The 26890-nt window shown below is 39.0% G+C and overlaps 2 protein-coding genes across 6 annotated transcripts in view; one reads left to right on the forward strand and one right to left on the reverse strand.

The window, feature by feature from the left end:
• Positions 1 to 1167: 1167 nt before the first annotated feature.
• On the reverse strand, positions 1168 to 20582 carry tdrd3 (tudor domain containing 3). 2 transcript variants are annotated; one of them, XM_038700903.1, is made up of 13 exons: positions 20378 to 20582; positions 19383 to 19467; positions 17490 to 17555; positions 16568 to 16728; positions 15334 to 15475; positions 15111 to 15182; positions 10957 to 11106; positions 10428 to 10580; positions 8676 to 8859; positions 4366 to 4491; positions 2811 to 3766; positions 2197 to 2322; positions 1168 to 1999 (listed from the first exon to the last, which is right to left on the reverse strand). In XM_038700903.1, exons 1-13 carry the CDS (start codon positions 20413 to 20415, stop codon positions 1883 to 1885), a joined length of 2376 nt encoding a protein of 791 aa, XP_038556831.1. In that variant the 5' UTR covers positions 20416 to 20582; the 3' UTR covers positions 1168 to 1882. The 2 variants fall into 2 exon arrangements, with proteins under 2 accessions (XP_038556831.1, XP_038556832.1); XM_038700904.1 differs by having other exon boundaries at positions 1168 to 2033.
• Positions 20583 to 24702: 4120 nt separating this feature from the next.
• Positions 24703 to 26890, forward strand: part of LOC119889958 (protein diaphanous homolog 3-like) — a 183561-nt gene continuing 181373 nt past the window's right edge. For 3 of the 4 annotated variants that reach the window (XM_038700908.1, XM_038700906.1, XM_038700907.1), the window contains exon 1: positions 24703 to 25231. In XM_038700908.1, the coding sequence (XP_038556836.1) occupies positions 25109 to 25231 (123 nt within the window). In that variant the 5' untranslated portion in view covers positions 24703 to 25108. The remainder of the gene's footprint in view (positions 25232 to 26890) is intronic. The other variant, XM_038700905.1, reaches the window with a different exon arrangement.

The raw sequence follows: 26890 nt of genomic DNA on the forward strand, positions 1-26890 counted from the left end.
TGGATAGGATTTCCTCAGAAACCCACTGAAATAGCATTTAAACACAGCTAATATATAGTAAAATGCTTATTATTAATTTACAAAAATAAAATACATCTTGTTTCAAGGCCCCTGTTTCAGTCTTACTGATTTTACCCGGGTGTCTCCGTTTCTCTCCTTCATACAACAGCTACATAAGGCTTTTCTATTTAATAAGAATCAATTTACACTTGTCAAAGTAATAATAGTGACAAACAACTGACCCTATAATCCACAGCATCAATATTTGCACACATAATAACCGTATATTGATTGAGTGTAATGACTAAGGGACCACAGGGCTTCTGCCTAATATTTGACTTGCCTGACATTTCACAGAGCCAAGAGAAAAATATTCAATATGAAACAGGCTTTATTCATATATGAAAATACCAGTTTATCTGATTGAAAATCAATCCTTTTTATCTGGCCAGTGTGTCACAGTCAGTCCCCAGGAACACTTTCAAGAGCTTCACTTCCAGTTCCTCCCTAACGGATAGGTTTCCATATTACTAGCCGTTAATTATTCATCTATGCTGGCTTGGCGTCTCAGTTGTAAAATAAAGCAAATCCTTTTGAACAATGACACAGAATAGCGCGGCGACCTCTCTGCTGAACCCTTGTGCATTGTCCATTTGTCTCCTACTGTTGGTGGGAGTGAAATTGGAGCCAAGGTGGACATTATTTCTTGATGTGTAAAACCTGTCTCTCGAACAGCAAAAGTCCATAAACAGCCAGCTCAGTGGTGTGTGTGTGTGCAGAGCTTGGTGAGCTAGGTACAGTTTCTTTTGTAATGTGCAAAATGATATCTCTGAAATGTAACCGTCTCTATTACAGGGTGAAGAGATTGTCTTACCCTTTGGATTTGCTTCACAGAACAAGACAAATGAGCTTGAGCTGCTTGCTATGGATTCGTAGCGCCTACACCTAATCCACAAGGAGAAATATAAGAATAGCAAATTTGGTGATTTTATAACATTACCATGTCATCAGTTAAGATTAACTCTAATTAACTTAGTGTTAATCACAACTACTGTCATGAAATTAGAAATAAAACCAAGGTCTCCTGAGAGGTTTCCATTTATGCTCTGAATTAGTTTATTCATTTGAATTGGACAATTAAAAATAAAAACACATCAAAACAAGAAATGCGCTACATACTATAATAACAGTTTATTTGAATGCATCCATTTAACAAATCTTCACAACATATATACAGCAGATATGTCTTTAACAAAATCAACAGGTGCTCATGTCAGTTTTTTATTTTATTTTTGCATGATATCCAGCCCTTTGAAAAGTTTTTGTATGTCCTGACGACATGGACTTAAAAATTCAGGAAGCACTCTGGATTGTTGCAGAAAGTGACAATCTTTGTCAAGGAAGAATATGGGACAAGCACACGGATGGATGTAGAAAAAGAAAATCGCTAAAATCCAGTTGACAAAATTAACCATGTTTGCAATTTGATGGCATCTGGGCATCTTATAACATCACAATTGCTCCAGACCTTGTGAAATATACAACCCATTGCAACAGCAGAAGCAGTGGAAAGTTTAAATAATTATATAAAATGAATTTCCACATAAAGATGACAGCATGTGTTTGTTTGTCTTTTTAGCTGTGGTTGGCTATTAGATACGGTTACAGAGATGCCTAGAAATGACTTTTGTACAGTCTATACTTTCACATTATATAATTCAAGACTCCCACCACAATGAAAGAGGGGTGTGAATAAAAATTTTCCATACAAAAATAGGTACCTTGTTCACACAGTGTACATACACTGGTGTTTGATGTTCAATTATTAATGGAAAAAACCCAATTGCATATTTATTTACCTGCGAGTGTAAACGCAGACACATCAATCTCGTGCCCTGGGTGGCTGGTAATACTGCTGTGTGGGTCTCGTGCGTCTAGGCTGTCCATCTCCCCCACGGCGAAACTCTAGTGAACTGTCGTAGTAACCATCATCTTCCTCCTGCCATTGCACATTTGATATGGTTGTGATGTTACTGTGGGTAATCAGATTAGATGTCATTCATATTTCATCACCTTTCATCAACTCACTTGAATACAGTTGAATTAATTGCTTCCACTTAGAATTGACAAACACATTTTGATCTTAATAATGATTAATGATCCATTCTATTATTGATATGTTTCCTTTCTCCTTACCATTGCATCAGCAGTAACAGGTTTGATGTTATGCAGCAGGACCTCTTCGCAGTTTCCATAATCGCTAAATACAACCACAGCCGTGGAGCCTGACGGATGCACCGCATCTATTCTGGCATGGTAGAACTTCACATGCACACATACACACAAACACAGACAGAAACAAACAGAAATCTAATTATTTTAATACAAACATTTCCACATCAAGACAAGACAAACCTGTGTCAATTAATTACCACATGGCAAACAAATCTACAACACACACTGTGACAGAGAAAACGTGCCACAATGGAACAACATATTTTTGGATGTCACTTCACATGTTCAGTCTCAACCAAGCTCAAAAACACATTTGACATTACTAGAATGTCACAATGTCTGTCAGTGAATTCTCGCTGTAACAGATTTAATTGTTAATTTTGTCACAAATTTGGATGTCAGCTGTCCCATTTGCAAACAGTTTACATGACACATTGTGAGCTCATTTGTGTTTGTATGTATATAATTTCAGGGACCGTTCTCTAACTTGACATCCAGTAAATTGAATTCCAACATATTTCAGCAATTATCAGCTATTACCAATTACCAATCTTACCAATCTAGGAATGACATACCTTGCTATCTTCCCAGTACAGTGCCAGGCACTGGTCTCCAGGTTTCCAAGCCTGTTCCACAAAATGACTTTTCTCTGGTCCTCGAGGCCCTTGACCTTTGCCTTGACCAGACCTTCTTTTAGGTCCTGGGTTATTAGAAATGTTTTTCTTCCCCGGCGGCTCCTTGTATGGGGGACACAATGAGTTTGTTGGCTTGATTGGCCCAGTTCTTTTGTATTCCATATCTCCATTTTGGAAATGAGAAGTATCCCCTGTCATGATTCGACAATCCCGTGATAACCCAACTTCTTGGGACGTCCCTGAGCTTCCCCTCGAGTTACCAAAGTTTGGTGGCCCACCATCCCTTTGCCGGTCAAGGTGGTCCGAGTTCTGCCTGTCAGTCTTCGCTTTCCTCCTGCTGTTGTTGGGTTCTTCATTTCTATCTGTATGTTTATTATTTCCCTTTACATCCAGCTCACTGCCTGCAGAATCAGTCAGTTTAGATGTGGGTACATTGTCTTTTCCCCCTCTCCTGTGAGACGGTCCTGCCATGTTACCACCACCATCTCCATTTCTGGATCGTTGGTGGAAAGATCCACTAAACTCCATCTGCTGCTGAGGTTCTTTTGGACGTGGGAAGGTAGTCGTGAAAGATGAAGGAAAAATCTGCTCATCTCGCATCTCTCTCCGGTCATTTTGCGGTCTGTCTGGTGTGCCTCGTGACCATCTCTCCTGGCCCTTCCACTGCGGAGCGTGAGCTGATGAGGATTGGGAAGTTCCACAGTTAGACAGAGGCTCTTGGCCAGGTTTGGGAAAATCAGTGTCCCTGTGGAAGCGAGGTGGTCTGTCATTCCTTTGTTGCCTATGGTCATTATGCGAGGACAACTTGATCTGAGATGTGTCTTTGGAGTAATAGTCTGAGTTGGAGAAATTCCCTTTACTCTCACGATGTCTCTGAGGTGCCTGACTCTTTGGCTCTGCAAAAACAAAGCAAAAAAACAAACAACAGTATAATCAAAAGCTATGTTAAAACATTAATGAGGATTATAATAGAAGGAATACTGGCAAGATAACATTAGCATGTGTCATGAATCGTTATTCAATAAAGATAAAATTTTACTAAAAATATTGAGGCTTTAAAGGAACAGAAATAAATGATCAAAATATCATTAATTGAATCACCAAGCCATATCATCCTAGGTCAAATACAATCAAATATCCAAATACACAGCATATAAAAAGCGTGTTCATGCCCACTTTCAACTACAGCCCAGTGCTGCATTAGTCTTTCAGGCGTTTAGAGAAAATGTCTTAATTCCCTTCAGCTCACGATATCCAGAGAGCCATCTGTCTGAATCCAATCGTGACTCTGTTCATGTTGATGTACTGTTATTAGTTCACACATTCTTACCAAAGAACTGGCTTGAAAAAGCATGCAAACAAAGCCCATATTTTAAATGATTAAAATATGCGTTTCTTCCTAAAATAACTCAAATTGAAAGATAAAGCATGATGGGTATGGACCCGGGAGAGGTACCAAGGCAATTCAGAAGGGAATACGTCCCAGTTCACCCACCATCAATGGAGAAAACTCCCATCTTGGATTCCAGAAAGTCAAACAGAGTGCTTGGTCCAGATGGCCTTCCCCCGGCTCCCTCCTCCTCATCTTCATTTCTTGACCTGCCTCTTCCCCTTCCTCTGGCTGAGAAGAACCCAAAAATAAGATTATGTAGATCCAATTGAGAACAGTTCAGATCATTGAAACTGGACGTTTGAATGTGTGTACCTTCCAGCCGTGGGTTTCTACATTTCAAGTATGTGTCACTAAGTATGTGTGTGTTTGTGGTAATATAGGAACACATACACACCTTAGAGATTACATGCATTTGCTCACAGTTGCGATACCACACGATGAAAAAACATATAATCTTTAACAAAAACACAAGGCAGTAAGGTAGTTCAGTTTGATATGATGGAAGTTTGTTTGTTTGTTTATTTATTTAAAAGGGACAGTGCACATTAATGAACATAAGGACAATGTCCAAATGTAAATGAGCCAGATTTAGCCGTACGGACTAATTTTCATCTGGAGTCCCTGGCAGGTTGTTGTTACAAGAACGAAACATTAAAACATGGCATACAGACAACATTAAAAAACATGCGCTTATAATCATAAGCAGACAACACAAAAACATGGATAAAACATTAAAACACGAATTACATAAGCACAGACAAAATCAGACAAGCACAAATAATATGACACGTAAAATACATCAACATGTGAGTACAGGAATATGTAAAAACAATGACAAAAGGACTACTACAAATTATGACAACATATTTGATTGTCCAGTAACCACTGTTTTATAGCTTTTGAAAAGGTGGTAAGAGAAGAAATGCTTCTTAGTTCTGTAGGTATCGTATTCCAGGTACGCGCTGCCATGCTTCTTTAAAATATTACAATGATGAAATTAATTTGACTTATTATCCATTGTTTTCAAAGCCCGTTTATAAACTGTTTCTACTGATTGTAATGCAGTCCAGCTGGTCATACAGTAGTTCATATGTGACAATATCATGGCATTGATGTACAACTTTGAGGCCTCTGTAGTTAAATTACTCCTAATGTGTCTAAAATTTACCAAATTTAATTTAATTCTGTTTACAACTTTTTTAACTTGTGATTTAAATGTCAGTTGTATGTCTAATATTATACCTAAATACTTAAACTCATGCACAATTGACAGCGTTCTTCCTGCTACAGTAACCTCTGGGTCTGGATCTTTATTTGCAGATTTCATGCATACAGTTTTGCTGGTATTAAGATGTAAACAAGAGTTTGTTAGCCAATTAGAGATACTGACCATAGAAGCTGATAGTTCCTTAGCATATTGCTTCTTGTTTTTTGCATGTACATATATGATCATCAGCGTACATCTGACAAGTTACTGCAGAAGGACAAACTTCAGGTAGGTCATTAATATACAGACAGAACAACAGAGGACCCAACGTTGAACCTTGAGGTACACTTAAGCCATTATCCGTCATTTGAAAAGTTTTATGGTCTATGCAAACACATCTATCTATAAGGTTCGACAGTATCCATTTGATGACACTGGATGAAAAATTTAACTTTGATAACTTTGTAATTAAAATCTCACGATTTACTGTATCAAAGGCTTTCTTCAAATCAAGGAAGACCGCCCAACGACACCTCCTTGGTCCAGTTTCCAAAAGAAAACAATTAGCGGTTTCAGTGGAATGATATTTTCGACGGGAGGATGTAATGAAAAAGACGTAGCATTTAAATTGGATATTATCTGTTCGGAGAAATAAGAATAAGATGAATGAGTGCCTCCTTATGAGTTTTAATATATATTGTGTCAATCCCATATACAGTGGGTACGGAAAGTATTCAGACCCCTTTAAAATTTTCACTCTTTGTTTCATTGCAGCCATTTTCCAAAAATCAAAAAAGTTCATTTTATTTCTCAGTAATGTACACTCAGCACCCCATCTTGACAGAAAAAAACAGAAATGTAGAAATTTTTGCAAATTTATTAAAAAAGAAAAACTGAAATATGACATGGTCATAAGTATTCAGACCCTTTGCCGTGACACTCATATTTAACTCAGGTGCTGTCTATTTCTTCTGATCATCCTTGAGATGGTTCTACGCCTTCATTTGAGTCCAGCTGTGTTTGATTATACTGATTGGACTTGATTAGGAAAGCCACACACCTGTCTATATAAGACCTTACAGCTCACAGTGCATGTCAGAGCAAATGAGAATCATGAGGTCAAAGGAACTGCCTGAAGAGCTCAGAGACAGAATTGTGGCAAGGCACAGATCTGGCCAAGGTTACAAAAAATTTCTGCTGCACTTAAGGTTCCTAAGAGCACAGTGGCCTCCATAATCCTCAAATGGAAGACGTTTGGGACGACCAGAACCCTTCCTAGAGCTGGCCGTCCAGCCAAACTGAGCTATCGGGGGAGAAGAGCCTCGGTGAGAGAGGTAAAGAAGAACCCAAAGGTCACTGTGGCTGAGCTCCAGAGATGCAGTCGGGAGATGGGAGAAAGTTGTAGTAAGTCAACCATCACTGCAGCAATCCACCAGTCGGGGCTTTATGGCAGAGTGGCCCGACGGAAGCCTCTCCTCAGTGCAAGACACATGAAAGCCCACATGGAGTTTGCTAAAAAACACCTGAAGGACTCCAAGATGGTTATAAATAAGATCCTCTGGTCTGATGAGACCAAGATAGAACTTTTTGGCCTTAATTCTAAGCGGTATGTGTGGAGAAAACCAGACACTGCTCATCACCTGTCCAATACAGTCTCAACAGTGAAGCATGGTGGTGACAGCATCATGCTGTGGGGGTGTTTTTCAGCTGCAGGGACAGGACGACTGGTTGCAATCGAGGGAAAGATGAATGCGGCCAAGTACAGGGATATCCTGGACGAAAACCTTTTCCAGAGTGCTCTGGACCTCAGACTGGGCCGAAGGTTTACCTTCCAACAAGACAATGACCCTAAGCACACCGCTAAAATAACGAAGGAGTGGCTTCACAACAACTCCGTGGCTGTTCTTGAATGGCCCAGCCAGAGCCCTGACTGAAACCCAATTGAGCATCTCTGGAGAGACCTGAAAATGGCTGTCCACCAACGTTTACCATCCAACCTGACAGAACTGGAGAGGATCTGCAAGGAGGAATGGCAGAGGATACCCAAATCCAGATGTGAAAAACTTGTTGCATCTTTCCCAAAATGACTCATGGCTGTATTAGATCAAAAGGGTGCTTCTACTAAATACTGAGCAAAGGGTCTGAATACTTATGACCATGTGATATTTCAGTTTTTCTTTTTTAATAAATTTGCAAAAATTTCTACATTTCTGTTTTTTTCTGTCAAGATGGGGTGCTGAGTGTACATTACTGAGAAATGAAATGAACTTTTTTGATTTTTGGAAAATGGCTGCAATGAAACAAAGAGTGAAAAATTTAAAGGGGTCTGAATACTTTCCGTACCCACTGTACATCCTTTGCCCTTGAACAATATAAAGAGGAAATAATCATGCACACTTTGGTATTAAGTCAAAATGGGAGCATTAGTATTTAGAGGAGCGACAGAATATTTCAATTCAGTGAAATTCTGACTCAACGTTTTTAAAGAATCAATGAAATAAATATACCACTTTACTTGGATCATGGATCACGATTCCATCTATATTTAATGCGATTTTTTTATTAATGGTATTAGATTTCCCGGTTAATTTCTTTAAATTCTGCCAGATTTCTTTACTTTTCCCCTTTGTTTCACTTATAGCATTAATGAAGAATATCGCTTTTGTCTTTCTAAGAGCTTTTTTGACCTTATTTCTCAGTGTGGTAAATAGACGCTTCTCATGTTCCACTTTGTTCCTGAGAGCCATCGTAAGAGCCTGGGCCCTTTGTTTCATGAGTGACCTTATGTTTTCATTCAACCACGGTAAATAATTTCTTTGCCCTGGTTTCTATTTCACTTTCCTCATAAAACTTTGTATAGTTGTTTGAAGTTTCAAGTTGCTGTAAGTTGGATTTTCAGTACTGAAACAAATACAAAACACTGACTGCAGGTAAAGTAGTATATCCATCTGAAACCTTACGGTGTGCTTGGGACAATACTTGGCAGTAAAGTGTGTTTGCACTTTGTGATAAATGGACTACAACAAGCTAAAGCGCCACTGTGGACCTTTAACTAGGCTGCAGGTGATTTTCACTGCGTTTATAGGACCACAACATCACTCCCCCAATCTCACTTTTACTCTGTAGAAACACAAAGTGTTTATGGCTATGGGGCATTTTTTCAAGTCAAAGTGGGCAGAATGTGTGTGTGTGTGTGTGTATGAACCTCTGGGTTGGTGCCTGTTAGATTCTGCTACAACAGGGCCAGGGCCAGGTCTGCTACCAGTAGATCCAGTCAGTAGGCTGTTTAGTGCCACTTCAAGGTTGTTGTTATTATCCATTAGAGCCTGCCGAGCAGCCTCCCTGTTAAAGCCCATCTCCATGATGTCTCTCAGAGCACGTTCATCCACCTACACACAAGACATAATGAGAGAAAAGACAAAAAGAACAACAGATTTTATGAATAAGGTATAAAATGTGTAGGTAGAGGGGGAAAAGGCATGTGGATGGACAATGGTTGTTTGGTAATGTTAGGCCAAAGGGTGCAAAGAAATCTCGTGCCACGAGATTAAAACATGATGACATATCTCGTCGGGTTAAAACACTCACACAATTGACATTTTTTACATGGTGCCACACCTCACATCAACGTTCTCATGCAGATAAAAACAAATGTATAACTAATAATGTGGACTTACACCATGATTGTAATCAAGTGAACCTGCTCTCGCGCTATGAGTCTAGACAGTTGACATCTGATACTACCAGCGGAGCAAATCGTAACGCACAGCACAGCATAGTTCAGACAGACTAATATTATAAATTCTCATTAAATGACAATGTTAGTTTCGTAATATTACAACTTTTTTCTCGACATGTCAGAGAACACAAATATGTAGGAGAGATTCTCAATGTGCAGAAAGTTTTGAACAAGAGCTGAAACACAGAAGCTATAAAAGTCCAGGAGTTTATAACTAAATAAAAATGAAGACATTAATCATTGAGGTGAAAAGGTGCCACATGCACATTTAAAGAGGTTACTTCCCCAAACAAAGACACAAAGAGGAAGGACGACTACATCACGCCTGCATGTGTGCTAACTCAACAGGGATGGTATTGCATAAGAAAAGGATCTACAAGAGAAAATACACATCTGAAATTAACACCTGAAGGTGAAAGCCTTACTGCATTATATTCTGTTAATAGTTTTAGATTTTGAATTGTCACATGCAGCCTGAATTTTGTATTTCTCTTTACATAAATAAAAACATTTCCACCATATATTGGTGCAGAAAATGGCACCAAAATGGAAATAAACTGTTTAATGCTCAAAGTTTTCCTATAATTCAGCATTGAAGATTTCTTAAAAATAGTGTTAAAATCTCATCTTGTCTCGTCAGCTAAGTGTCTTATCACACCCTTAGTTAGGCCCCTACATAAGGTTCGTTGTGACAGAGAAAAATGAATTGGATGGATTGGATTGGAAAAAAGTTTCACAAAGAATCTCCTGTTTTAAGTGGGCCGGACATGGGTATCTCAGTGAGTTTGGTTTTAGGTTGGATTAGAGTGCATTCAAGTTTCAAAAACCATTAACTCAGTCCAAAGCCAAACACTGTAACATCCTGTTCCATCCTATTTATGTGTTCAGCCCAAAGCTGGCTGACTTCTGCCAAGAAACTGGCGGGTCACAACACAAAGCTAGACAAATGGACTGCCACTTGATTGAAAAAAACTGCCCAAGCCTCCAGTTCATTTAGATTTCTACAATATCATAATCGATGCCTCACCCAGGCTATGAGCCATGAAATAAGACTTCAATCTAGACCAAAGAAACCAAAGACGAAACCAGAACAAGTTCCAAACTTTGAATTGATTTTCTACAGTGAACGGATGCCTCAGCAATCATTTCAACACAGGGGGCTTGTATTAAAATACACTTAAATTGGTTTACGGGTTTGGACCACGTTTGTCTTCTCACCAGCTCTCGATAGTTTCCATCTTGTCTGCTTTCAGGTCTTTCGACCCTGTCTTCTCGTCTCCTCTGCTGGTATGAGTCTCTGCCCCGAAAGGAGGAAGCAGCATTGGATAAATTACTGCCTGCATTTCCTCCACCACCAAACGTGCGGGGACCCTAACAAGTAAAAGAACATGAAGATCAACAGAGCTGCAGGGTTGGATAAAAACAATAAAGCCAAAACAAGAAACTGAAATTTGCAGTTTAATTTGAAGTTACAATCAATGTCAATAAGGAGCACGCGTTCCTAAAATGAAGCCAAGAAACCTGGCAAAACAAGTGAAAATCAAATGTTCAAAATTAAAGTTAAATATAGGTTAACTCATTTAAAGCAGTATAATAGAGTGACTGTAATACACAACATATTATGAAACAAAGTCAACAAATGTGAGTTACAATATGTAGTAGTAGCTCTGTAAAAATAAATAAGTAACCTGTTCGTATCTCCGTAACATGTAATAAAGATGCACACCCGTGATAAGAGTTTACATACCTCTTTGTTCTTGGCCACCTCAGCAATGGCTGCTGTCCGCTGCTTTTCAAACTCATCATTCTCGTCTGCACTTTTGAGCACACTGTGAGTCGGCAGGGTCTTTCTCTGGTCTAGCTCTCTGCTGTCTACATCATCCATCCTTTCACACTTCTACAGGGAACAAACAGAGAAAGAACATGTTCTCCTCAATCATGTATGCTTCCTTAAGGAAAAGAATCAATGCGCTTGACAATTTCCACATTTTGTAGGATTAAATTAGAACTATAATGAAGTCACCAGCAGTATTGAAGTTAAATCCAAATCCCAAAGCTGCCTCCCATATCACGGTTAAAGTTCTGACACTCAACTGTGAACTGTATGTCAACAGTATCTGTTGGGAGAAATAAGACTGAAAAACAACACTAACAGCAGCCGTTTCATGGCTGTAGGGAGTAATGATTCAGTCAGAGAACTCAGCAACTGACTGAGTAAGTTCACCATTGTTTTGTTGCATGGTAAGAGATAGGTGGCACAATAATAAATCTAGATGTGACCTGCCTGAAGAGAAGGAAAGTGGGTAGCCGATACCAAAGATTAAACTGATGACCTGTTAGGTAGCAAGACTAATGAAGGAGGAATGGCGCCACACGTATCACGCAAAAGTGTGAACTTCCTAATGACTTGTGATTAGATGTTAAGAGGTAAGGTCACCCAAATTACAACAAAAAAGAAATTGGGCAATTTTTTGTTGGCGCGACGACTAACAGTAAGCAGCACTCCAACCATTTGGTATTTTCCTGACAGTAAAGTCCACTTTTCCATTCTGTGTGGTATTTTGGTGCCAAGAGCAGAGCGCAAGGTGCTCAGGTGGAAGGTTCATTCAATTAAGGCAACACAAGGAGAGCTGTTGGTATTTTAGTGGAAACCAGGTCTTAAGACTTTGTGCTGACAATAAACCTCTCAGAACCACTTCTGTTTCTGGCACAATGTCACTATGGCACAAACAAATTTAATTAAACACTACCCAGGTAATAGACGTTTAATGAGGATAAAGCAGGAACGCTGGTAAATCACTCTGCACTACTAATGAAAAGCTTCTCCTTCAGGTCATTAAATCCTTGCAGGCATCTGAAGGCAGCAGGACAGATATGTTGATAAATCTGCAGTCTCCATATTCAGAAATGCCATGCCAGAGCGCAGTGCCATTACGCATGGCCAACCGCCGTGTTTACCTTCATTAAATCTTGTGCAAATTACACCAGGCTGTTACCGAACAACCACACACATTAGATGGGTCCGTTATGACTCGTTACTCTGCCTGCTGCCTGTCTTGCGAGAGACAACGGATTACTGGAGTTAATTAATCTTGTGCGTAAAGGCCTGCTTTCCAACTTCAGTTTCAGGAGTTCATGTTTTATTCTTGAAATGCAGAGTGCAAACACTGCTGAATCACATTTTAAGATATGATGTGGCAATTTACATGAGATACAGTGGAATTATGAGCCAAATTAGCTTCACCAAACAATTTTTTATTATTTGTTCTATATCAAGATTATAAATATTTAATTAGTAGTAATTAAATATAAAAATAAAAAAAAACATCTGCCTTTGGCTGCAGATTTCTGGTGCTATGTGTTCACATTGTGCCACTTTGCTAGAGAAAACCTTTATTTGTTGAGCTGTTGTCATCAAGTGTCAATGTGATTGCCATGGCTGTTTAACAGGTAGGAGACCAGTGAAATGACTGGCAAAGAGTGAATTTATTAATCACCACACCCTCTGATCTATACTCTATAATCTATAAGATCTATACACTCAGCCCTTCTGCACTATGTGCTGCTGCACCCAAGACCTACCACTTTGCATGTTGATGGGTATGCACGATTAAAATAGCAACCATTATCCTAATTACGCATGGTCATACCTAGCTACGCAGATAGTTGGGCTTTCATTTGCACAGGTTTTGCGATCTCCATCACTGATATTTGTACTGCCATTCCAATTTATATGGGGAGTATTTTATTTGTTGTCCTAAAAGCTTTGAAAAATGGTTCAGGAAAATCACTGTGGACACTTTGCCATTTTTTATATTTGGTAGAAAACAATTCCTAAAGCGCCCTGTAGATTAGCCAGGCTAAACAAGGCAGTGGCACTGGCAATCAATTCTGGAAGGTCAAGGCAGATAAATCATATAAAGGTTAAGCGGTAACTGATGTAAATATGATGACTAAAACTTGCATGCAAGTGTACCTATACTTCACTGGTTAAAAGTGTTATGTGTCTAATGAGATGTAAATTACATCAAAATCTTCAGGGGAAACAAAATGTCTGGTGAAAACCCACAAACTCACTTCACTTCCAAAAACATTCCTACTGTGAAGAGTAGTGGTGGCGGCTTCACACTGTGAGAATGTGCTTCTAAGGAGCAGCAACTGGGAGACGTGGAACTGACTCTGCAGCCACCGAGAATCCAATTACCTTGACATAGGATAATATTTATATAACCCTAAGCAGACATCAAATCAACACTAAGCCCCAGAGTGGCCCCAGCAGTAGAAGTACAAAATCCAAAGAACGTTGAATGATTATGCCCAGATGCTCCTTATCCAACTTCACAAAACTTGAAAAAATCTGGAATTAAGAGTGGGTGAAAATCCCAAAAATCCAAGTGTCAAGATGAAAAGGACCACTCTGAGGCTATGAGGGAGTATTGACTCAGGCCCAGTAGTTTTTAAAAGAGAAATGTCTGCATTTAATTTTGTGTAAATCGCAGTGATGTGCAATTCAACTGCCAATTCAGGATACCAATTGTTTCACTACGTGATGGAAGTGTTTTTAATGGTGAACTTAAGAGGCCTGCTTATCATCCTTGAAACATAATCTCTTACCTTTTTGTACCAATTTCCACAACAATTTATTTTATTACAAATGCAACACTTACACAACACATATATTTTAGGGAAGGTAAAACTGTCATTGCACGGTTTGCATTATGTCTTGTAGGACAACAAAGCAGAAATAAATTTAGTCATGCATTTTAAAGATTCATTAAGACTCTCACAATCAGTTCAAAAAGATCAGAGAGAACACTGCCAAGCAAAGGGACATCAAGGTCCACTCCTGGAACCAGGCCCCTCAAATGCATTTGAGAGGTTATTGTTATTTAACAGTGCCCCCTAACTTCTATTACAGTTTTTCTCATTCGCTTTGGTGCATTTCTCGAATCATCCTTAACATTTGCAAAACAGTAAGTGCATTTCTCGAAACAGGTAGTACAAACGGCACAGTGGATTACCTGCAAAAGCCCATAACTTGCTCAAAATCTCTCAAAAGCAAATCTTTATGTCATTGAACTTGTTACTCTAAAGCACGTGCTGGACCCTGTGCGTTCTTGGTCCACATCCATCAAACTATGGACTTTTCATTTCCCCATCATTCCCAGGCAGAGGAAATTCCTTCTCATTCAGGGGAATCCATGTAACATTACACATTTCCTGACGACTTTCTGAACCTTTGAAATAGCCGTCAGGAAATGTGTGATTGGATTCCCTCAATCTCTTCATAACAAATTTGCTGAAGAGGATAATACACACAAAAGAAGAAAAAGAAAGTCAACAAGAACAGGAATCAAACTAATCAAACTAAGCCCTGTGCTCTACCAACTGAACTAACCAGTGACACTGGTAATTGCTTAGAAATGATCCTAAAACGCACCTGCCAGCCCCTGTATTCAGCTATGGTTTGTTATCTCGTGTTCACGAGAAAATGAATTATCCCGTTCTCAGGGGAAAACAACATTCGTTATATATGTATATATCTATATCTCAGCAGGGCATAAGCAATTGATAATGTAGGAAACAGCAGACAATTGTACATAATCATTTGCATCAGTGTGTCAAGTCATTTGCAATTTGTTCAAAACAATGAGAAAGTGCTTTTATGATGTGCACAAGTGATGAGATGATGTGGAGGTTGAACAATTAGTTTTGAGAATTTCAATTCTGATCTGAGAAATGCACCAAAGCGACTGAGAAAAACTGTAAATCACAGCTGAAATCTAATTTTCATAATCATTGTATATCCCTGTTTCTAGTTTATTTTATTTTTGTGTTTATGACACGCACTTTGGAACTTTATTTTGAAAAGTGCTCTATTATAATTATTATTATCCTCACCTGACCAAATGGCACAAAGGGAGGAGGACCACCTTCTGCTCCAATGTTACTCCTGCTGTGTTTGGCCAGACTCTGCGGGTTGAATTGTAAAAGGGAGATCATTCTTAAACACTAAGAAAATATTTCAATCCTAGCAAGAGTAATGACTTAAAATTAACAAAACATAAATTCCACATTTTTTTAGCCAAAGTAGCTGAGCCATAATTTCAAAACTGTCCCTCACCCTTTGCAGTTCCCATTTCTCCACCATGTGATCAACCTCTCCTCCAAGGACAGAGATTTTTGAGTCATCGAGCAGCAAAATACCATTTTTAACCTGGATGGTACCAAGGAGCTTTACCTTTGTTCCAGGAGGGGTATTAAGACTGAAAAACACAAACAAATCAACAAAAATGTACGTATAAATGGATGCTTCATATATAAACTGTTTAACAAACTGTTAAATGTTAAACACATTCAAGGTTTTAAGATATTATAACAGCATCCACCAAGCCCCACACACTATTGCCTTACACATACCACTTTATAAATGACCTGGAGCAGTGCCAGGGGATGGGTGGCGAGGCTAGGAGAGACTATTAATAATCCCAGCTGCTCAGCCATCCTCATGGTAAATTAAAAGCCCCTCTATCTCATCAGGCCTGATAAGGCCTCTGCCTCTCTCATTAAGAAAGCACAGGGACTTAGAGGGATTTCCAGCTACTGATGCCGGATGCCAAAGCAACAATTAGGGATTTCACTCCAAACCTCTGGGATAGATGCTGTTCTCATGATAGCAGCCAATGCACAAGTGAGGCACTCTATCCTCGATTCAATCATATGCACCCAATCCCACAAACACACCATTCACGCTCTGATTAATGTTGCTACTTAATGCTTAATTGTCATCCCTCTATATCACTGTCTCCCACACTGAACAGTCTTGTAATCCATCGTATCCTCCTTTGCCACTCATTTATGGCCTCACGTGCACTAAAGCGAACACTTTCATAAGAAACACTAACCACCGCTGTTGGTAGCCAGTGTGTGTGTGCCGCTCATAAAGAGGGGATTTGTTCTGTACTCTTCTCTCTTCCCATCAGGAAGTCAAGGCCCACATTCTGGCCACTCCACCTGTACAGACTGGCTAGTCACCATGGCAGCAGTCACCAAGGCCACCGTTGCTGCGATGGAGATGTAATTAAGGCTGGGAATTGTTAGATAGCTGCCACCATGTGGAAGTTGCAGATAAAGGGAAAACTGTGATGGGGTGAGAGGTGAAGGGTGTGTGCATCTTACACGTTTGCTTTGAATGTATGAGGAACTGACTTAATGATGTTTTTAACAATTCTTTATTTTCATTTAATTAAAGTTTTTTCTTAGCTGTACTGAAGAGTGTTATTAACTTCCCAGACTACAACACATTACATCCCATTATTTGCACTAAACATAACACAGTAAAACTGTTGTACAGCTACCTGATCTTAGACAAGTGTTTAAACTCCAATCCAACACAGGTGGTGTGCCCATCTGTCATTTGTAGACGCAGCATTCGCGGTGCGCCCTGGGACTCCTCATGGTTTTTAGGAGCCGAGATGTTCCTCACCTTCTGCACCTGGAGAACACATGGACCCTCCAACTGTCCATGTGCAACAGACAACAAAATAATTATGGCTAAAAAAGGCAAGCAGCAGCAGCATGCGGGGGACGACCGCAACAGCAAAAACTCAATACTGAAAAAAAATTGTTATATTTATCAGTGGTTACGCAAAGTCATTTCCAAGGCATAATAAAATAACTCTTTCCATTCTAACTGTGTTAGGTATACTTACTCTTCACAACTGCTTCATGGCCCGATTCACAGCGACTATTTTATTTAAAACCATTTATCAAATCCTACCTAATCCTACTACCCTCTCAAATAATGATTTCTATTTCTGTGAAAAGAAGCATGTGTACATGCAACCTACAGGCAATACTGCAATCTGTAAGCAGTGCAATGAAAATAAAGATGTTCAGATGGCATTCACACTGTTCAGACATATACACTGCACTAAGAAAAGTGTATGACACGTGTAACATGAGTGTGACTCTTGAAGGGAGCAGGGGTTAAGATGACATAGAATTACACGTTTTAATTCTCTCACAATTGTTGGAATATTTTTTGTTCTATCCAGATTCTCAACCCAAGTTTCACAGGTGAAGAAGCAGTTATTTAATTCTTGTTTGTCAGTGTTTTAGGGCCATCTAGTGGCACTCATGAGAAATGCATTTGAGCTGAAAACATGAGTCTGTACAAACTTACAGCTGTAAAATGCAATAACCACAGCACATCATTTCCCATTAAGTTTCAAAAATGTAGCATTGAAATGGATGAACAAGAATTTCTGTACCACTCACCTTCTCAGTTCTTCCACTATTGATATCAGACGGTAGACATTTTCTCCCAAGAGGCCTAATATCACTCTGCAAGAGAGATACTGTTTAATTAAAAGCAAATAATGTGCCAGAAATAATTAAATAAAGTAAGTAAATACATTCCAAAAATGTGTTTACCTACACTGTACTGTGCCCCAAAATAAAAATGCTCTTTATTTGCATGTTAGGGAGGGGCCCTTTGACTTGTCCCTACAGTGCCAGAAATGGATATCATGAAGCCAATTGAAGCAGACAAGTAATCGTGCATTTGCAGGACCATAAAGTATACTATATGGTGAATTATTATCATCATCATCATCATCATCAGGCATGCAAGCTGGTCAGAGGTAAAAAAGGTGAAAAGAATACGCAAGCAAATAAAACACACAGAGATGGCATCAGATGGGTCTGTTTAAGCTTACATGTTTGTATAGATTGTCTACTGCAACAAGAGAAAGATAACGACATGCAAGGGCATCACTTTGTGTTGAAAAGTGGTGGGGAAATAAGGGCTCAGATTAGGGGTATGACAATACACTGAGCTCACGAGAGAAGATGATACAAGATATTGGTGTCACGAAAACAAGACAAGAAGATATTTTAGCATTACTTTATAGAAAAGAATTAATGTTGAAATCTATGAGTTAGGGGGTCTGGGGGTCCTCCCCCATAAATTTTTGAGCATTAGACATTTCATTTCCTGCCTTCTGGTGAAATGCCCTGCACCAATTTCCTTTCCTGCAATAATTCATGGTGGAAATGTTTTTATTTATGTAAAAGGGAAACAAAATTCAGGTGGCAGGTGACAATTGAAAATCTAAAAATATAAGCAAACGGAAAACTTGGCCAAGAAGAAACTGTGTCAAGAAGTTGTTAAAGTTACTGACTGGTGTGTGCACGTTTTGTGGTCATTTTATAATAAGTAGCTTGATTTTTTTTTTAACTTAAGTTAAATAAATAAATAAGTGCAAATTAACTTTTCTCAAAGCATTTTCATTTGTTATTTAAGATTTTTGGTTGCAAGCTATACAGAACATTTTTAACAAATGCTTTCAAAAAGCAGTGGGGACAAAATCGGCCACCTTTTGGGTGATGGGGACATGACCCTAGCGCCCCCAGTGTAAACAACACAGATGCCGACACGTTTTTATCTTGTTGACGTTAGCCTACCAACATGTAGCCTAATGTGCTCCCTCCACAGACTGTATATAAAAAGGCTGCCTCTGCTCTCCATAAATAAACAATTAGCTTACCTAATATTATTGGTTAATAACAGCGGGCAAAGTTATAAAATTGGCAACTTTCTTGTATCTGACAGGATTGTTAATACTGTAAGCTAGCGTACTTCCGTCTTACATCAGGCTTGCTTTCTGACGAACAGTTTGTTCAGCAGTTCAGCACTAATGTCCACAAGTGTTCAGCTGTCAGACTCCACAGTGTAGCGGTCTTGAAAACAGACCCGCCCCCCCCCCTTAAAATGTTTTCTCATCGATCTGCACAAATCACGTAGGTAACCCATTTTGGTCTCAAAATGGCAAATTTCGCCAAAAGGTGGGGAATTTGCATGCCTGTATTATTATTATTAGATTTATGGCAAAATGTTTATTTCTGATATTGAGTTATGAGGAAGGCAATGGACTGGATTTAACACACTGAACCTTCACAGAGAAGAGAATTTATCACCCTAAAATTGTGTCTGTTTCATTATGTATGATGGCAGTGTGCATCAGTATACACCTGAAGAGCAATGAATACTGGATACATTAGTTAACCCATTATTGAACATAATATCTGCATACTGCTACATAAGGGCAGGGCAGACTGCTGTTACACTTGAAAAATGTACCTGTAAAAACTTGCAAGATTTAAACTTACATCAAGGGCAATACGAATAATGTCATTGTGTGTTATTTTTTCAGCAGATCCTTTCAGTTCTGCTATGCCTTCGTCGCTGAGGTACCTGTAAAATGAAAGACAAGGTGGAGAGGTAAGATGAAGTTCAAAGAGGTTTATCACACTAATGTTAAAACATTTAAAGCTTCTAGGGAGCATATACCCATGGCGCTTCAATCACAAGTAATCTGACAATATTGGTAGACAGTTTTTAGGTATCAAACAGTCCAATTAACCACGAAACATGACAACGTTTAAACACGGTTCAATCGATTTTTAAAATCATTTCATGAAACGACGTGATAAAAACATGTGTGTCATTAATGCTAAGGCAGAAGGAAGAGTGACGCAGAGTTAAGCCCTCAGCATCTTTGGTCAGATTACATCATGTGCCAACAACAGGACAACCTCAGAAGCATAGTCGTTACATGTCTGTATTACATTAATAACTGGGTTTAATTTTATTAGCCTCTGATAAATACTGACACTGCAGTAGCGGTCATCACATTAACAAAGTCAGCAGTTTATACTTTACAATGATGCGTGCTGCTGTGAAGTTATGACTTTCAAAAGCACTGCAAGTTTTTGACTCCAGCTGAGGTTGGCCCTCTCTGACCACCCCGCCATGCAACGTTACGACTGCTAATCGGTTAACACAAACTGTAACGTCAACAGTTTGCGTTACGTTAATGTCATGCTAAGCATTTATTAGCGGTGTTAGCTAACGTTATTTATCTCGCTAACGTTAGCTTCTAATTACTTAGCATTAGTTTCGCTTCAGACATACTAATAACGTTGCCACAATCCGCACAACCTTAAGTGGTAGTGTGTACATTGGAAACATCTCTGCTCTAAAATATGATGTAAAGATACAATGATTAACGTTAGTCAGTGTTAAAGCCAACACCAATCTGGAACCTCAGTGACTTAACGTTAGCTAACGTTAGCTCACTGACGTCGGCTAGCATGCTACCTACCAGCCCTCTTTGGTTAGAGAATCTGTCAAATCGGTCATTTTCGTCTGTGAATTGTAGATGTGTAAACGACGACACCAATAGGTTTTAAGTGAGCACACTAGAGTAACGATTATCTGATTCTATAATACATATTCTCCTCCCAAAAATGATAAAATTCGCTAATGTGAGTATTGAACGACTCTACGCAAACTACGTCACAGGACAAGGCGCGTCACGCGTTCTACAAGTACGGAGGGCCGTGAGGGTCCAAATCCTTTTTTTTTTTTTTTTTTTCGGGTTTTCCTCTTCGTATGGATAGACCTGTAGAATAGGTAAGTTGTGTCAGTGGGAAAGGATGTCAATTGTTAAAGGACAACATGTTCTTACTGAAAGAAAATATGAACTCGTGGTAATTCAGCTGTCCTCATAATACTGGACAATTCACTCATCCCATTTTCATATTGTTCACCCCCCAGTTGTTGGACTCAATTGGGACAAGCCAATCACAATCCACATCTTAAATATATTTCGCCCCTGAAAGATATTTAAATTTTTCCCTTTTCAGGGTACATAAAACATTTTTCATAAATCAACCGATGCCCACTGGATTCCCAAACTTAAACCCCTTTATTCCTAATAACAGGTAAGATAAACATATATTGATCCCCAGCTTGGAAATTTGTTACACGATATGCAATAAGTACAGATAAATAGAGAAAGCAAAAAGAAATATATGCTAACGTATATAAAACTAAAATTAGAATCAATTTAGTGAAAGTGAAAGTGGTGGGAGTCAGCAAGCCTGCAAACAGTGTACTCCAGACTAATATATGATATGATTAATAATGGTAATTAGTGTTGGTCCGTATTAATCCAGAGATATACTAGAAATATAACATAGAATGTAGTTCAAAAGTCAATATAACATATTAACATATTGTAGAATTATATGGTACTTGATATTTCTTATAATATGGTATGGGATATGAGATACAATAAGGTGAAATGTTGTAATATAGAATAATACTATATACTATATGGGATAGTACAACAATATAACATAGAATATCAAATCTAACATGATTTAGTATGGGTATGGTTTAATATATAATAAGTAAAAGTATAGTATAATAAAATATATAACAAAATATATCAACATATATAGCAAAATATATATGATCAGTCCAACAGAGAGAATGTGGAGAGGGAGAGTAATGAGTGTCTTGAGCGTACCAGACACTGTGGAAACATGGGGTTGAGCTGCATGGTCAGAGTCGTGTTGAAGTTGGTGGTCTCCACTGCTGCCGTACATTCTGATGACAGTTGGCACAAATGAGCACCTGAAATGCCTAGTTGTGCTTTTGCACCTAGGTGGGATGATCGGATGGTTGAATGAGCTGTCCATCTGCCACAGCTCATTGAGAGGGGTTATCAAGGATGACTTTGATCTTGTCCTTCATCCTGCTCTCTACCACTGCCTCCAGACTTTCTAGTTCCAGCCCGACTACAAGCTGGCCTACCGTACCAGCTTGTTAAGTATTCTGGCCTCCTCAGCCTTAATGCCACCACCCCGAGCACACCAGAGCAAAGAACAGTGCTGGCTATTACAGACTGGTTGAATGTCGCCAGGAACCTGTTGCACAAACTGAAGGATCTTAGTCTCCTCAGGGAGAACAGTCTGCTCTGTTCCTTTCTCAAGAGGACATTGGTGTTGTGAGTCCGGTCCAATTTTTTGTCGACTTGGACCCCAAGGTGAATGACTTCACACTCTCCGCTTCCTCTCCCTGGATGATAACCAGGACGGGGGGGGGCTCCCATTCCTCCAGTCATCCACCACCAGCTGTTTAGTCTTGCTGATATTGATATTGAGATACACAGTAAAATACACAAGAAGTTACACAAACAACACTGTATTTTATGAAAGAAAACTCCTGGCAAGGTTATGTTATCAATGAAACAAAACCAATTGTGATGTAATTGTACCATTTCAATTGAAAGCACAAGATGGCAGTATATGCACACTGAAATGTTTAACCAGTGCCTATTCTCAATACAAGCTTCACAAGATTTAAAGCAGTTTTTACTCAGAAGCCCCAGGAATAGAAATGGACCAGTCCAGTAATGCAGCTTTTTTCATTGAGAGGATAACATGTCCTTTCTTCAGTCAGAATTTTCTTAAAAAAAGAAGAAAAGAAGAAAATTAAAAAGAAACATTTAAACTCTCCCCGCGACCCGACCCCGGATAAGCCGATGAAGATGGATGGATGGATTTAAACTCTGTTGTTGTCTGTCAATCAGACACAATACTGTATATAGGAAAACACAGCAATTTTCCTTGCTAATCTAATTTTAACAATTTTGACTTGTACCTTTTTTAAAATGTTGTTTATGGTATTGAAATACTCATGCCAAAAATGAAACACAATTAAATAAGAAAAAAACATTCAAACTCACTTAGATGGATTGTCTGTTTGTTACATAGCAGAGATCAATGTCAGTATCAATACAAGAAAATTTGAATTTCTATTATTTGGCCTTGGGGGTTTTGATTGTATATCCCTATGGCAAGGCTAGCTCTCATTGTCTGAGAGGATTAGCAAGGCACTAGGCTTGTGTTTGGCAGCCATGCAGACAGCCTTTTCACGGACTCCAGGAATAAAGGTCTACAAAGATAACAAGATTTCAAGAGGTAGAATTCAAAGCAAGTCACATTTGATTTCAAAGCTAAATTTTTCATTCAACAGCGATATTTGACTTCAAGCTTTGCCTTGAAAACAAATACAAACCATTATTTTTTTATTCAAAATGTGCTTGCCAAATCTGTTTTCAGCAATCTGTGCTTGTACAAATCTCCATCTGTATGTCAATTACTATGTAACAGTACATATGAGTGAGAATTTGTCCCAGACTATCGCCCTTTTTGAAGATTGACATAGTAATAGTGGAAGCATAATTATACTAAATTACTGCTCCACTTGTAAAAGATTGATGCTCGAAATATAACAGTTCAGCAAATTACATGAGCTGAGAGACAGCTGAAATCTATGACCTGTTGCCTGTTTGAAAAGTGGATACAGTTCTTGTTTTCACTTTCAAACAAACTCACAACCAACTGCTGTTATACTGTACAAATATCTAATTATCATTGACCCCAGGGCTGAGGTTTTAGGAAGGACTGGCATGCTCCCAGCTGTGTGGAAGCACAGGCAATGGAAAGGTTAATATTACTTTTTGTTTTGTCGTTTTGCAATCATTAGATTACTAAACTTTATTGTCCTCAAGAGGAAAGTTCCACATGATCAGTCATAACCACTTCACTGTCAATATTCCACACAATATATTCTCATATAATTCACGAGTTTCACTAAAAGGGGCACAGATGTTTCATACCGGTTGGCTTTACATTGAAGAACTCTCTGATACTGTGTGTCTTGGGGGAGCAAATCATGTTTTGAGCAGACCACATGAGAAGAATCTCACAAATGTTTCTGTTTGTTGCATCACATCAGCTCATTGCTGTTTGCATCAGACAAGGTATTTGGGATTTTACTGTAGCGCTAGCAGTCTCACTTTTAAATTGCCAAACAAAGATGGAAACCAACAGCGTAAAGCACTTTCGGCATAACAGCCTGATAAAAAATAAAATAGAAGCATCAACTTATATTCCACCACCCAAAGTTTCACATGAAAGCCTACATGAGGCATAAGGGTGGGATTATTGAAATGTGACATGGTACGATGGCCAGAAGGGCAAAACTCTTTCTAAAATATACAGACAATTATCTGTTTATCTGACACCTGAGTAATACTGTGCAAAATAGTAGGCCTATTTTGACTCTAATAAAATAGATTGAACCTCTCAGGGAAACATAAAGCTTCCGCCACCGATTTTTAAAATAATTTTAACACTATCTACAGGAGATTCTTCAATAACGATTACTATTACTGTACGTTGGAGAAAATGATGCATTTGTATTTGGCAGCTTGCATGGTTGATCAGCTATGATTTGTATTCATTAAAATGTGCCTTATGGGTTCATCTACATTGTTAAGTTATAACCCTGTTAAAACTTAAACTTGTATAAATTCTATCAGGCATGACATGAATGACTGTAGACAAACTGTAACCACCACTGCACCCAAGGTAGACCCAGGCCGCTGCTGAATAAAACGAACAATCCCAACAGGACTAGGGCTGATTGACAGCCAACTGTGGCCAATCAAATGCCTTTTCAACTGTAAACAGAGGGGGCTGTACCAATGACAATCCAACCTTTGTGGCTCCGTGGATACTATTGGTTGGATTAAACACGCGGAGCTGACATACTCATTGCGCGGGTCTGTCAAAAAATATGTTCACCATAAATTTATCTCGCCAACGCTTCAGCTGCTGCTGTTTGGTATAGCTTTCAGTTAATAGCCGGATAAAGTTTGTCAATGGAGAAAAAACGTTAACTTGTATGCTGCATTCATTTTGTTTACGGAAATTCAAGCGTTACGTGACAGTCCATAAATTGGATTAGCGCTAAGTACCGGTGAATGATAGTTTAGCAAACTTGCTAGCTAACGTTAGCTAAACGGACTGGGAGTGAAGTTTGCGGTCGTTAGCTGTCCGGCTAATTCAATACGCGAATGGTAATGTACTAGACAATTCCGAATGTCTCCTCCATTTTAGCGACGGTGTGTTCTAACACTACAAGGTCAACGTCTTTAGTAGCTATCCGCTCGTGTAAAAGTCATTAGGTTAACAACATGGATAGTTACAGTCAGCGGTTTGAATCTACTGCCGGACGCGACAGTAAACTTCAAAAGAAGAAGGGTTCTTCCCAAAACAGCACATCATGTTACGATGAAGGAGACCGCAAACCAAAGTTTGTAAGTATGGCACACTAATGAATGTTTTTCCAAATGAGTGAGGTCTCTGATACCACCCGTGGACATCACACTGACAGACACAGACAGATAGACAGAGACACTCACACACTGATACAGACACACACAGAGAGACACACGCATCCACACGAAGTGCAAAACCCTCAAGAAAAAAGAAAGTGGCTGCAAAAACATTTATCATATTATATATGTTTGTTTTTCATATGATAGTGAAAATATGCATGACTATAGGCTGTTTGTGAAGACGGCCTTGGATTAATGTACTATATTTATATTAGTTATACTATATTCAAAAGAGTCTATTCAGCTTGTCTAGAGAAACGCAGGAGAGCAAATGAACAGTGGTGGAGGTGTGTTATGCCTGTGTAATGTATTTACTTGCCATATTATGTGATGTATATTGCTGAGAAAATGACTCTCATAGTTAGGAAAGCTAATACGCAATGCAATATTTGCATATTAGAGTTTTCTTTGTGAAAAGTGACCTTGACTGTTTTGACTTTGCTTTGCATATAGGAAATCAAAAGGTTAAAATTAGCACAGGATTTAGCCCTTACACTAATCCATGTGCTTCCTACTACTACAAACCAACCAACATTCAGTCTGCTGTATTATTCTGGGAGATATGGGGAGTTTTTTGTTTTTTTGGGACAAAACATTGCCCTTATTATGCTTCTCGAGGGGTCTTATTTTTAAAGCAGTCAGGCTTCTGTTGACAACACACACATACCCCCCCCCTTTTAGACAGGAGACTTGTGTATGACACAGATCTACTTAATGCACGAGCAACCCGTGTTTGACCCCATCCTTATGAGACTGCTACTGCAAGTTAATTCCGTGTAACCACCATTCAGAGACTCTAGTCTACAATTGTAGCAAAGGTCTGTGCAGGAATGGTTTTCATTCCAGACTGTTATTATCCACTCCCACTGATGAGCTGTTGGCAAACACCATTCCACCTGCTAAGATGAGTGTTCAGTGCTGGTTGAAAATGGGGTTGCAAAGTCACGTTTTCTGATGTGCTAAATTATTCAGATTGATTACAAATGTAGGTTTAACCTGCATCATTGCACTATGTCTGTCTGACAGTGGGTCACACAGACATATGCACACTGTATATACAGTGTATTACAATTTGGAACTTTTTAACTGTTGGACAGACAAATTAATCAAAATGAAGGAATGCCTTTGGGCTATAACTTATGATGGACTTTAGTTGTTATCTTTCTCTGACCAAAGAGGTGGGCGATCACTGTGTCTTATTGTGTCTCATTGACTGACTGGATTAGTGTTTTACCTAACCAGGTCCTGTTTTAACAGTCCAATAACAAAAGAGCAGATTAAAATGACCTTGAGCTTGAAAGGTTATTCTTGACCTTGGAAATATTATTATAACAAATTTTATCTCAAGGTCTGCTAGCTTTTTCTGGAGCTTTCAACTGCAGTTTTCTGTTTGATCAGTGGGGGGAGTTGTTATCTCGTGACCTACCTACGTGAAGTATGGAACTTAATAACAGGCTGTATGAAGGATGGTCTTTGGTACGGATGGAGGCCATTTACATGGGGTGCGAAAGACCATCCTTATTTATATTTAACATCCCATACAGTGGTGTGTGGTCAAAAGTTTACATACCCTTGTAA

Source organism: Micropterus salmoides, unplaced genomic scaffold, assembly GCF_014851395.1.
Source record: "Micropterus salmoides isolate LMB-PRFRI ecotype aquatic unplaced genomic scaffold, ASM1485139v1 Ms_hic_scaffold_6, whole genome shotgun sequence".
Lineage (NCBI taxonomy): Eukaryota > Metazoa > Chordata > Actinopteri > Centrarchiformes > Centrarchidae > Micropterus > Micropterus salmoides.

Bases quoted from the DNA above. Each gene is read 5' to 3' on its own strand.
- tdrd3 (XM_038700903.1), bottom strand. From the start codon at position 20,415: ATGACCGATTTGACAGATTCTCTAACCAAAGAGGGCTG. The intron at 10,581-10,956 runs GTATGTAAACTC...TTTACTTGTTAG, and splicing joins AGGTGGCCAAGAACAAAGAG to GGTCCCCGCACGTTTGGTGG. The intron at 4,492-8,675 runs GTTCATACACAC...GGTTCTTCTCAG, and splicing joins TAACAGGCACCAACCCAGAG to CCAGAGGAAGGGGAAGAGGC.